The sequence below is a fragment of the Thunnus maccoyii genome, chromosome 15 (genome assembly GCF_910596095.1).
Source record: "Thunnus maccoyii chromosome 15, fThuMac1.1, whole genome shotgun sequence".
Lineage (NCBI taxonomy): Eukaryota > Metazoa > Chordata > Actinopteri > Scombriformes > Scombridae > Thunnus > Thunnus maccoyii.
In genome coordinates, this window is record NC_056547.1 from 2,060,151 (window position 1) to 2,072,266 (window position 12,116).

Genomic DNA, 12,116 nt, shown 5'->3' on the forward strand with positions numbered 1-12,116 from the left:
CGTAAATTCGCCGCAATGGCGGAGTTAGCTGCAGCTGCGGTTGGAGCTGTCAGCGATGTAAACACAGCTGGAAACCCGACAGAAGTCGCCATGGCGTATTTACAGGATGAGGTGACTCTTGAGTATTTGTTTATGAAGTATCGTGAAAAAGTACAATATTTAATGTTCGCTGTTTGTGCGGTTTTTCTGCTGCTGTATCCTGTTAGCCTGTCAATCAGAGGGCTTTATCAATGAACTGTAGTTTGAGCAGACTGAGGTGTATTCAGCTTCATTTACAGCCAGATTAATATTGAATAGTTGTAGTGAATTAATATCTGTCCATAATGCACCAACTCTTGCCGATATGTGTATTTTTAATAATGCAGTCATGCTATTTGTAGCCGCCGTAGCTGTTAGCATCCTGTCAAAACAAGCTTGATAATTTCCAGTTTCTGTGGCGTTAAAAGTGTAACGTCACCAGTGTTGACACCATTAACCTGGTCCGAAATTACCGTAATTAATCAATCAATCAAACAATCAACAAGTCCTTTGAAGCTGTCATCTTCGTTCTCTGGGAACTTGTGATTGACATTTAACTCTGTTTTCTGATCAAAACAAAGCGAACAATCGATCAATTTAAAAATCATCAGAATAATAAATCATAACAATAATTCAAGGGGAATAGAAAACTTTTCATATTTACGATGATCATAAATTATAATACAGTACCAGTCAAAAGTTTGGACACGCTTCCTCATTTTTATTTGTTTTTTTACTATTTTCTACCTTGTAGAACAAAACTTAAGACATCGAACCTGTAAAATAACATATATGGAATCATGTGGTAAAACAAACCAAAATATGTTTCATATTTTATATTCGTCAGAGTAGACACTGTTTGCCTTGATGTCAGCTTTATAATATCTGAACCAGATTCATGATGGTTTCAGTTAACAGGTTTAACTTGTTAAAGGTGAACTGGTGGAATTTCTTGCTTTCTTAATGTGTTTGAGATTGTTGTTGTGAGTCAGTTGTGTTGTCAGATGTCATACTGTTGTTTATGTTTGTGTGTTTTTTTTTGCCAGAAGACTGATGGAGAAATGGCGAACCTCAACCTGGGTGAACTGGATCTCACCACGGACGAGTTCATCCTGGATGAAGTGGACAGTAAGACAGCAGCATCCTTTACACTGTCATCAACAAACAAACAACAACACAAACACTCTGACATCATCAGTATTAATATGTTTCATATTAATCAACTAGTAGGTCCATTAATTATTTCAGTCATTTGTCAAGGAAAGTTTGCTGCTTTTCTTTGTCATATATGATAATAAATGAAATATCTTTATGTTTTGGACTGTTAGTCAGAATAATCAAAGACACTCTGAGCTTTGAGATGTTGTGATCGACATTTTTCACACTTAAATATTTCACAGACTAAACAACTAATGAAGAAAATAATCTGCAGATTATTCAGTAATGAGAATAAATGTTTTTGAATCCAGATGTTTCAGTTCTTTCTTGTCTTTGTTGAAACAGTTAATTAATAAACTAGTACATGTGCAGCAGGAGGAAGGTTTTAGTTTTTAGTTGCCACATGTGTTTATTGAAAGAAACGTTTGCTGTGAGACAAAACAAGTTGAACATTTCCTTCAAAATGCAGAGTCGTAGTTTTCTAACGGACGTTAGTAGAATATGAATATGATTTGTTTAGTTGTGGACTCTAGTTGTTCCAACTAGCAGCACTTCTTTGTGTTTTTACATCCTGCATGGAGGAAACATTCAGCTGTACACAGAGCAGCTGTTGAACAGAGTTTCTGTTGATGTTTTTATTTGTTATGAACTCTTCTTCTTCTTCTTCTTCTTCTTCTTCTTCTTTCTGTGCTTCAGTTCACATTCAGGCCAATCTGGAAGACGACCTGGTGAAGGAGGCGCTCAGAACGGTGAGAAAATAACCACAAGACCAACGAGGTCTGAGAGAGACAGAAACATGTTTTACCTTCTTGACTCATTTTGATCTTGAACAGAATAAGTGTAGTTAATGAATTACAGACTTATGTGTTCATTTAAATAAACTGAAGTCCAAACGGCACTAAAGGAAAAGAAGCTGTGCTCGTTGTCTCCTCGTATCATCAGCTGCGGTTGTTTGCTTGAAGACGTGGAGTCTTCAGTACAGTGTGAGTGTTGTTAATGTGTGTCTGGTGTGTCTGCAGGGCGTCGACCTCCGTCAGTACTCCAAACAGGTGGAGACGGAGCTGCAGAGGATCGAACAGGCTTCCATCAAAGACTGTATCCTCTGACTGTTATTGATTCATCTGTAAACTATTATCTACATTCATTGATAAGTTGTTTCATCTATAAAATGATGAAACATGTTGATCATTGTTTCCCAGAATCCAAGATGTTTTATTTACAATCCAAAGATATTCAGTTTACTGTCAGAGACTGAAAGAAGCAGAAAACTCAGACTTTTGGCAAATATTTCTTAAAAAATTACTCAAAATGATCAATCGATTATCAGAATATTTGTCAATTAACTTTCTGTCGACCAACTATTCAGTTAACTGACTGATCTTTGCAGCTCCAGACGGGATTATAATGATGTTTGATTCATCAGCTGCTGGTTTCACCTTTTAAACACATCCAGTTATTCTGTCGACTAAAAGTCTATTTTGCTTCATACATTATTATTATTATTATTATTATTATTATTATTATTATTATAATTATTATTGATCTGCAGGTTTTAGTTTTAGATCTCTAGAAACTTGACCTCTGACCTGCAGATATAAAGGTTTCAAACTGCTACATTTAGAGTTATTTTTCTTTATTGTCGTCTAATGTAACTGCTGTATGAAGAGAATAAAAACACTCTGATATTGTTCTTAAAACCACTAAACTGAAACACACTGTTTACAAACTGCTCCATATTTATCAGCTGATAGACAGTTAATGAAGAATCTATGAGTTCATCCATATTGAGCTCGACTTGTGTCATAATGTGACGTTTTGAACAGATGTGATCGTGGGTTTGATGTGAGGAAGGTTTATTGTCCTGACTGATCGTCTCTCAGACATCAAGGAGAGTCAGAACATCGCTCTGCTGCACAACCAGATCACCGCCTGCGACTCCATACTGGAGGTAAAAACCACACGCCTTCATCTCCATCCCATAATAATCCACAATCATCCTCATCAGCTTCTGAGTTTGAAACCCTGAAAACTTCAACTTCATTTACAGCTTTTCAACTGAAACTTTCTCTGCTGTTTGATTCACAGTTTATTGATTCCAGAGTTTATTAGAAACTTGACTAACGATTATTATCATCATCAGTTCATCTGTTGATGATTTTCTCAATTAAACGATTCGTTGTTTGGTCTTTAAAAAGCTCAAGACGACGTCCTGAGATGTCTTTATTTATCCTCAACTCAAAGAAGTTCAGTTTAATGTCACAGAGGATTAAAGAAAGCAGAAAATATTCAAGAAGAAGAAGCTGGAATCAGAGAAATTAAACGTTATTTCTTCTTAAATAATGATTCCAAACGATTCATCGACTATCAGAATAGTTGGAGATTCATTTTCTGTTAAACGTTTCAGCTCTGAACTCTCCTTCAGTCTTCAGAGCGTCTGGTTCTCTTGTCGTTCCTCCGTCAGAGATCTTATAGTCGAACTGATCAGACTCTTTCCCTCCGTCTTGTGTTTCCTGTCAGCGGATGGAGGGGATGCTGAGCGGTTTCCAGAGCGACCTGTCGTCCATCAGCAGTGAGATCCAGACGCTGCAGCAGCAGTCGGTCAGCATGAACGTACGGCTGAAGAACAGACAGGCGGTTCGTAGTCACCTGAGTCAGCTGGTGGACGAGCTGGTGGTTCCCGGAGCCATGATCTCGTAAGAGCAGCTGGCAAACATCTGTTTATTTCTCTCTCTGTTTGTTTATTTTGTTAAGGCTCAAGTAAACAAAAAAAGGGGTTTTTGTTACTGTAGATGTATCATCATAGTGGAGCTATTAATAATTAAATATTTCAGCCTCGTTACAGAAAATATTTGTGAATAAAAACACAAAATATTTTCTGTTGCAGCTTCTGAAATACAAAGTTGATTCTTGTTTATAGAGAATAATCATCATTTTAATTAGAAAGAAGTTGCATTGAGCTCTATTGATGGGTGGTTTAAACAATGAATAAATTAATTACAAATCTGTTGATTAATTAGTAAAATATATCTAATATATATATTTATATATATGTATAATAGCAGCCGTTAATGGAATATTAAATAACTCCTATTAATCTCCAGTATAAACATTTAATAAATGGTTTATAACACATTATAATGTCGTTATAAGCAGATTTCAGGACATTTTGTGTTTATTAAAGTACAGTATTTATCAATAATTATAACATATTTTATATTATTACAGCTTCATTATCTGTTTAAACAGCAGCAACAGTTCTGGATGTTAACAAGAGGAATTATAGTAATAAACACATATATCAGCTGACAGCTACATTATAATGATTTATAAAGCATTTTATTAAATGTTTATATCACGATTATAACATATACTCTAATCTAGCTATTAACAATACAAGACATCTTATAATAAATAAATATATTTGTGCACATGAACACATTTCAATACAAAAGATTAAAAAAACAAAAAGAAAAGAGTGAAAATAATTATTAATAAAGAGGTCTGGAGGTAAAAAAGTCAAAGGTTTGATGGTTTTAATGGTTTTAATGGTTTTAATGGTCAGACTGAACACGAGTTGACTGCAGGAAAGAAAGAAAATGACTGAATATTATTATTATTATTATTATTATTGTTATTCAGTTAAGTTGTAAATCATCTTTCCTGGATGAGTAACATCTATATTTAATGTAAAGATCAGTAAAAGACGTGAAGCTACAGATCAGCACCGACACATCAAACCTTCATCCTGCTCATAATAAACAGGAAGTAATAACGTTCATCAGAGTTTAATGAACCGTAGTCGTGTGCGGAGGTTCGGTTAGCGTGACGTTTGTCCCCCCCATGTGGTCGCAGCACCATCCTGGACAGTCCCGTCACCGAGCAGGAGTTCCTGGAGCAGCTTCACGAACTCAACAACAAGATCAACTTCGCCAAAGAGCTGAGCTTCAGAGAGACGCTGGCCTGCTCCGACATCCAGGACATCGTCGACCGCCTCAAGCTGAAGGTCAGTCGGTCTGCAGGGCGGGAAACTCTGATGACCTACGCTCCAGACTGTCCCCTGAACGCATCATGTTCAGGCAGTCAGTTTATAACATGCTGCTGAGTTTTATCATCCCTCTACTGACGACCGTATTTCATCCTCCTGTGTTTTGTCTTTATTTGTTTTTTTTATTCTTTTTCTGTAAGTTTATTTTTTGTTTTTATACTTTTCTAATAATCTGGAGAATTTTCTTCTTCTTGACGTCTTGTTTCGTCTCCGACTCTGTTTGAACTTCAGGCGGTGTCAAAGATCCGAGAGTTCATCCTTCAGAAGATTTACTCCTTCAGGAAGCCGATGACCAACTATCAGATCCCTCAGAACACTCTGCTGAAGTACAGGTGAGCTCACCTGCACCTGTGTGATGTCATCATACAGGTGAGCTCACCTGCATGATGACATCATAGACTACGTATATATTACATATATCAGCTCAACATTTACGTTTTACTTTATACAGAAAACAATAAAACGACCAAAATACAGACAAGACACAGATCCAGAACAGGAAGTTTCTGTTATTACATTAGTTGTTTTTTTTTTAGAAAATGTAACAGATTGGATTAAAGGAGCTGCTGCATCAAAAGAAACAATAAAAGCTCATGAACTAACCTGAGATAAAAACAACTGAGTGAATCAGTCACACTGTTGAATATAAATTAGAAGCAACAACACATTAAACTTTACATTCTTACAAGCACACAAGTGATGAGAGGAACCTGCAGGTGTCTCCTGCTGTCTGTCTGTCCTCCCATCAATAAGTTTAACATGAATGTTTACTGACAAACAATAAACGGAGACGCCACAAACAAGCATGTGTCCTCCTTCATGTCTCCAGCAGAGCAGCGTCATGACTGATAATAGAGTCTGTCTTCATTAATCGATTAATCGTTTGTTACTGTTTCCCAAAGATCAACATGACGTCCAGAGATTCAGTTTATTATCAAATATTCACATCTGAGAAGCTGCAACAAGAGAATTTTGGCATATTTATCCAAAAAAAGAAGTTTCTGTCGCTCAACTAATTGATTAATTGACTAATGGCTAATGTGCTAATGATAACAGAGATTACCTTTACATGTATTTAGTTTATTATTAAATCCTTTTGCAGTATCAATAACACATGAATATAAATAAATCATTGAAATCATTTGAACTTCCTGTCTGAAGCTTCTCTTGTCGTGTGGCTGCAGATTCTTCTATCAGTTCCTTTTAGCCAACGAGAGAACGGTGGCGAAGGAGATCCGAGACGAGTACGTGGACACGATGAGCAAGATTTACTACAGTTACTTCAAATCCTACAGCGGCCGGCTGCTCAAAGTTCAGGTGAGAAGATTCACCGTCGTCCTCCGATCATCAGGTGATATCGACGATCACGTTCTGGCTGGAGGGTTTCAGGCTCATAACACATCGGGCCTCACGCTTATATTTGTTCCTGCACAGAGAAATGAGAGGAAAATAAGAAAATCCTTTATTAAAAAAACTCTCTAAACTGCCTGATGAAGGTTTCCTGTTCATGAGATATGATCATCATCATCATCATCATCAAAACCTCTAAAATGTTCCCAAAGAGTCAAAACACAAGTTCTGCTTTCAGAAATCAGAAGACAGAACAGATTTAGAAGAGACAAGAAATAAAGAGCAAATTATTTGATATGAAGTTAGATGTTGATGGGAGGAGGTCATGTGACTGTCAGAGATATTACAGGAGAGAATATTACAGCTACAGTAGCCGATAAAAACCATAAAATCTAATAAATATTTTAAATAAATTGTCAGCCATGATGATGAAAATATAGTAAACAGAATATAGATTTTGCTACTTATATATCATATTTACACTCAGATTAGGATTTATAATTGTAAGAAGAGAGACAGATGATCTGTTCTGAACCGCTCAGGTACGAACAACATTTACAAGTACGAAGAAGGCGACAAATGTTCTGAAATCAATGGTTCCTGCATTTGAAGAAGAAATCTGTCGGTGCGACTGTTCCTGAACTAAACACTCTCATATCTTTAACTTTACTTATTTCTTGTAGTAAATAGACTCAGATTAGACTGCAAACAAAGAAACTTTCCGTTCAAACAAATGAAGAAGCACTCAGCTGATATGAAGTAGAATAAAAAGATGATATTGATATTTGAACTGAGAGACGCTGGGAGGAGTTTCACTAATAACATGAATGTGATATTTGTGTCGTCCGCAGTACGAAGAAGTCGCCGACAAAGACGACCTGATGGGAGTCGAAGACACAGCCAAGAAAGATATCCTTCAAACTACCTTCATCACTTATCGTTCTGTTATTTTATTCTTTCAGCTTCAATCATGTCAAAACTTCAATCCAGCAACTCAGATCACATTTATCTACAGAATGAGAGCAGAGTTACCAATAATCAATCAATACATCATGACTTCATATGTATTTGACTTTATGATGAGAAAGGAAATTCTTCTTGAAATAGTGAATCAATAACTGATCATAAACTCTGATAATCGTCAATATTTATCAGAGGGATTTATTCTAAAATGATGTTTGTATTAAATGAAGGTCAAAGGTCACATTACAGTCAGTTTAATATCTCCTCACTGGCCTGATGCTGGTAATCAATCACTACTGATCAGACCTGTCACACACTGTGTAAGTGTGATAATGGACTAAAAACGGTGATCAAACACACGAGAATAATAACTTCCAAAGGTCAAAGGTCAAAGGTGAACTCTGACCCCATGGAGAAGGCTTTAGACATGTGAATGTTTATAAAACAACTGCTCGTTATGATTCCCCACAGTCAACGGTGAAGATTTTAAATGTCTTATTTTGTCCAACAATCCAAACTTTCCCTCCAAAATCTCTTAATTATAACAAACGACAAAGAAAAGCATTAAATCATCATGTGAGCGGCTGAAACCAGCAAACTTTCTGCTTTATTTACTTAAAAAAATGATCATTCATTTATTAAAACAGTTCATTTTCTGTTGATCAGTTTATTGTTGCAGCTAAAATGTGACTCTACCTTTTACTCAGGATGTCACAAGAAAAACAAGCAAAACAGTTGATGAGATAAAATAAGATCAAATCAGTCAGTGAGTCTGATGAAACTGGCATGAAAGACAAAAACAACAACAACACGACACCGAATGTATCCAGCAGTGACTCATAGCATCAAGTGTCAACGCCAGAAATAATAATAATAACCAGCAGCAGCGTGCGAGTGTGTGAGAGTGTGAGTGTGCGTGTGCATGTGCATGAGTGTGAGTGTGCGTGTGCATGTGCGTGCATGCGTGTGAGAGTGTGCGTGTGAGTGTGTGAGAGTGTGCGTGTGAGTGTGCATGTGTGTGCGTCTCGAGCAGGAAAAGTGACAGAATATTTCATCCAAGAACAACACAGCTTCTCTCTGAGCAACACTGGCAGAGAATCAAAGTAAATATCTCAGATAGACGCAGCTCAGCCGGACATGTTGGTTCCCTCAGTACGTTTTAATGCTCCTCTAGTTCAGACATGTATGAGACACACACACACACACACACACACACACACACACACTGAGGATGAGAACACTGTGTCAGATCACGATGTGTCTCCTCAGTGATTTATTCTCTCTGACTCATTGATTTAAAACAATGATCACCTTCTTTGTGAACGTACGTATTGACAGAAAGATCCTTTTGTTCTTTGAAGATCCTCTGCTGAAGTCCTGCAGATCTCCCAGCATGCAGTGGGAGCAGAGTTCCTTCAGCAGAACCACATTTTACACGCTGACTCTCATCCTTTATGTTCATATATTCGTATATCTGTGACGGGGTTTAATAGAATCTGTTAAGTGTTTTTAAATTGCCTTTATTTGTTTGTTTGTTGTAAAAGTGGCTCCTTGACTCGCTGCTGCAGGTTTCTTCTCTAAACCGTCACTGAAGAGCAGGAACACCATCTTCACTGTGGGCCAGAGGGGGGCGATACTGAGTCCTGCTGAGCTGGAGGGTCCCATCCTGGTTCCTCACACGGCTCAGAGAGGAGACAGCAGGGTGAGAACGTACAGACGAGAGACGCTCTGAAGCCTCTTATACAACATATCGTTTAGGTCGACAGTAGAGACACTGAACTGTGGTTATCTTTGTCGACTGTTTGCATAAAACATGAACAAACGGCTGACGTGATGGTTGCTTGTTCTCTGTTTCAACGTTCCCAAACTGTCTAACGTGACCAGTTATAATCTTCTGTGTCTCTTGTCTGTCCTCCAGTATCCGTACGAGACGTTGTTCCGCAGTCAGCACTACGCTCTGCTGGACAACGGCTGCAGAGAGTTCCTCTTCCTGTCCGACTTCTTCATGGTGGCAGGAAACTCCGCCCTCGACCTCTTCAACAGCATCATGGGAAAAACTCTCAGCATGTTCCTGGTACGAATGAATGAAATTATTCAGGAACGTAGTTAATCAATAATGAAAATCATTATTTGTGACTCTACTCTCCAGCTGGCTGTAAAGCAGTGAAAGTTCCTGCGGTGGAAACACACTATTCAATTCTGATCAAATAAATAATATAAAATAAATAAATTTGATTGGCAGAAACTGTGCTTTGCTGTAAAACTGTTCATTAGCCTGAAACCTTCAGCAAAAACCAAAACAGCATCTTCAGAGATAGTTATGTATCAGTTAATTAAAGTGGAAATTCAAGAGACATGATAGGAAGTTTGAGAAAATTATTTAAATCTGAAACCTTTAACCTGCTCTTCAGTTTCCTCAAACACTGCTGATGGTCTGATAAAGACTTCAGCCTTGTTCAGACTGCCAGCACAGATTTGGTTTTTGTCATATCCGGATTGATTTTAGAAGGTCTGGACTGCAAAAAAAAACACGATACACAAATCAGATCGAGGCCACATCGATCGAGGCTACTAGCTGCTACAAACAGCTACTAACAGCTACTAACAGCTACTAACAGCTACTAGCAGCTACAAACAGATACTAACAGATACTAGCTGCTACTAGCTGCTACTAGCTGCTACTCACAGCTACTAACAGTTACTAGCTGCTACTAACAGCTACTAGCTGCTACTCACAGCTACTAACAGTTACTAGCTGCTACTAACAGCTACTAGCTGCTACTCACAGCTACTAACAGCTACTAGCTGCTACAAACAGCTAGTAACAGCTACTAACAGCTACTAACAGCTACAAACAGATACTAACAGATACTAGCTGCTACTAGCTGCTACTAGCTGCTACTCACAGCTACTAACAGTTACTAGCTGCTACTAACAGCTACTAGCTGCTACTCACAGCTACTAACAGTTACTAGCTGCTACTAACAGCTACTGACAGCTACTAGCTGCTACTAGCTGCTACTAACAGCTACTAGCTGCTACTAGCTGCTACTAACAGCTACTAGCTGCTACTAGCTGCTACTCACAGCTACTAACAGTTACTAGCTGCTACTAGCTGCTACTAACAGCTACTAGCTGCTACTAGCTGCTACTCACAGCTACTAACAGTTACTAGCTGCTACTAACAGCTACTAACAGCTACTAGCTGCTACTAGCTGCTACTCACAGCTACTAACAGTTACTAGCTGCTACTAACAGCTACTAGCTGCTACTCACAGCTACTAACAGTTACTAGCTGCTACTAACAGCTACTGACAGCTACTAGCTGCTACTAACAGCTACTAGCTGCTACTAACAGCTACTAATAGCTATTAACAGCTACTAAAAGCTACTTGCTGCTACTAACAGCTACTAACAGCTATTAACAGCTACTTGCTGCTACTAACAGCTACTAACAGCTACTAACAGCTATTAACTGCTACTAACAGCTACTTGCTGCTACTAACAGCTACTAACTGCTACTGACAGCTACTAGCTGCTACTAACTGCTACTAACAGCTACTAACAGTTACTTACAGCTACTGACAGCTACTGACAGCTACTAACAGCTACTAACAGTTACTTACAGCTACTGACAGCTACTAACAGCTACTAACAGCTACTGACAGCTACTAACAGCTACTAACAGTTACTAACAGCTACTAGCTGCTACTAACAGCTACTAGCTGCTACGAACTGCTACTAACAGCTACTAACAGTTACTTACAGCTACTAACAGTTACTAACAGTTACTAACAGCTACTAACAGCTACTAACAGCTACTGACAGCTATTAGCTGCTACGAACTGCTACTAATAGCTACTAACAGTTACTGACAGCTACTAACAGCTACTAACAGTTACTAGCTGCTACTAACAGCTACTAACAGCTACAAACAGCTACTAAAAGCTACTAGCTGCTACTAACAGCTACTAACAGCTACTTGCTGCTACTAACTGCTACTGACAGCTACTAACAGTTACTTACAGCTACTAACAGCTACTGACAGTTACTGACAGCTACTAACAGCTACTAACAGCTACTTACAGCTACTAACAGCTACTAACTGCTACTAACAGCTACTTGCTGCTACTAACAGCTACTAACAGCTACTAACTGCTACTGACAGCTACTAGCTGCTACTAACTGCTACTGACAGCTACTAACAGCTACTAACAGTTACTTACAGCTACTGACAGCTACTAACAGCTACTAGCTGCTACGAACTGCTACGAACAGCTACTAACAGCTACTAACAGTTACTTACAGCTACTGACAGCTACTAACAGCTACTAACAGTTACTGACAGCTACTAGCTGCTACGAACTGCTACTAACAGCTACTAGCAGTTACTTACAGCTACTGACAGCTACTAACAGCTACTAACAGTTACTTACAGCTACTAACAGCTACTAACAGCTACTGACAGCTACTAGCTGCTACGAACTGCTACTAAGAGCTACTAACAGTTACTTACAGCTACTGACAGCTACTAACAGCTACTAACAGTTACTGACAGCTACTAGCTGCTACGAACTGCTAC

The 12,116-nt window shown here is 38.3% G+C and overlaps 1 protein-coding gene, 1 long non-coding RNA gene and 3 gene segments (V, D, J or C); 3 read left to right on the plus strand and 2 right to left on the minus strand.

Moving 5' to 3' along the window:
* LOC121913208 overlaps nucleotides 1-12,116 on the plus strand; it is an 899,212-nt gene that overhangs the window by 462,099 nt on the left and 424,997 nt on the right.
* Nucleotides 1-12,116, minus strand: part of LOC121913212 — a 747,540-nt gene that overhangs the window by 451,496 nt on the left and 283,928 nt on the right.
* The window catches only part of LOC121913210, a 756,822-nt gene that overhangs the window by 448,020 nt on the left and 296,686 nt on the right, over nucleotides 1-12,116 (plus strand).
* Nucleotides 1-12,116, plus strand: part of vps52 (VPS52 subunit of GARP complex) — a 20,562-nt gene continuing 8,446 nt past the window's right edge. Inside the window, exons 1-12 of one of the 2 annotated variants that reach the window (XM_042435822.1) lie at nucleotides 1-111; nucleotides 1,065-1,146; nucleotides 1,873-1,925; nucleotides 2,196-2,271; nucleotides 3,057-3,124; nucleotides 3,694-3,869; nucleotides 5,029-5,179; nucleotides 5,453-5,553; nucleotides 6,406-6,538; nucleotides 7,423-7,480; nucleotides 9,103-9,236; nucleotides 9,453-9,608. In XM_042435822.1, the coding sequence (XP_042291756.1) occupies nucleotides 16-111; nucleotides 1,065-1,146; nucleotides 1,873-1,925; nucleotides 2,196-2,271; nucleotides 3,057-3,124; nucleotides 3,694-3,869; nucleotides 5,029-5,179; nucleotides 5,453-5,553; nucleotides 6,406-6,538; nucleotides 7,423-7,480; nucleotides 9,103-9,236; nucleotides 9,453-9,608 (1,284 nt within the window). In that variant the 5' untranslated portion in view covers nucleotides 1-15. The remainder of the gene's footprint in view (nucleotides 112-1,064; nucleotides 1,147-1,872; nucleotides 1,926-2,195; nucleotides 2,272-3,056; nucleotides 3,125-3,693; nucleotides 3,870-5,028; nucleotides 5,180-5,452; nucleotides 5,554-6,405; nucleotides 6,539-7,422; nucleotides 7,481-9,102; nucleotides 9,237-9,452; nucleotides 9,609-12,116) is intronic. The other variant, XM_042435823.1, reaches the window with a different exon arrangement.
* LOC121913260 overlaps nucleotides 9,514-12,116 on the minus strand; it is a 3,121-nt gene continuing 518 nt past the window's right edge. For 3 of the 12 annotated variants that reach the window (XR_006100255.1, XR_006100264.1, XR_006100257.1), the window contains exons 2-3: nucleotides 9,928-10,050; nucleotides 9,514-9,605 (exon numbers count right to left, since the gene is read on the minus strand). This is a non-coding gene — a long non-coding RNA (uncharacterized LOC121913260). Of the gene's footprint in view, nucleotides 9,606-9,927; nucleotides 10,051-10,120; nucleotides 10,153-10,440; nucleotides 10,451-11,110; nucleotides 11,208-11,560; nucleotides 11,621-11,840; nucleotides 11,931-11,970; nucleotides 12,082-12,116 lie in introns of those variants that run through there. The other 9 variants (XR_006100266.1, XR_006100258.1, XR_006100259.1 and 6 more) reach the window with 9 other exon arrangements.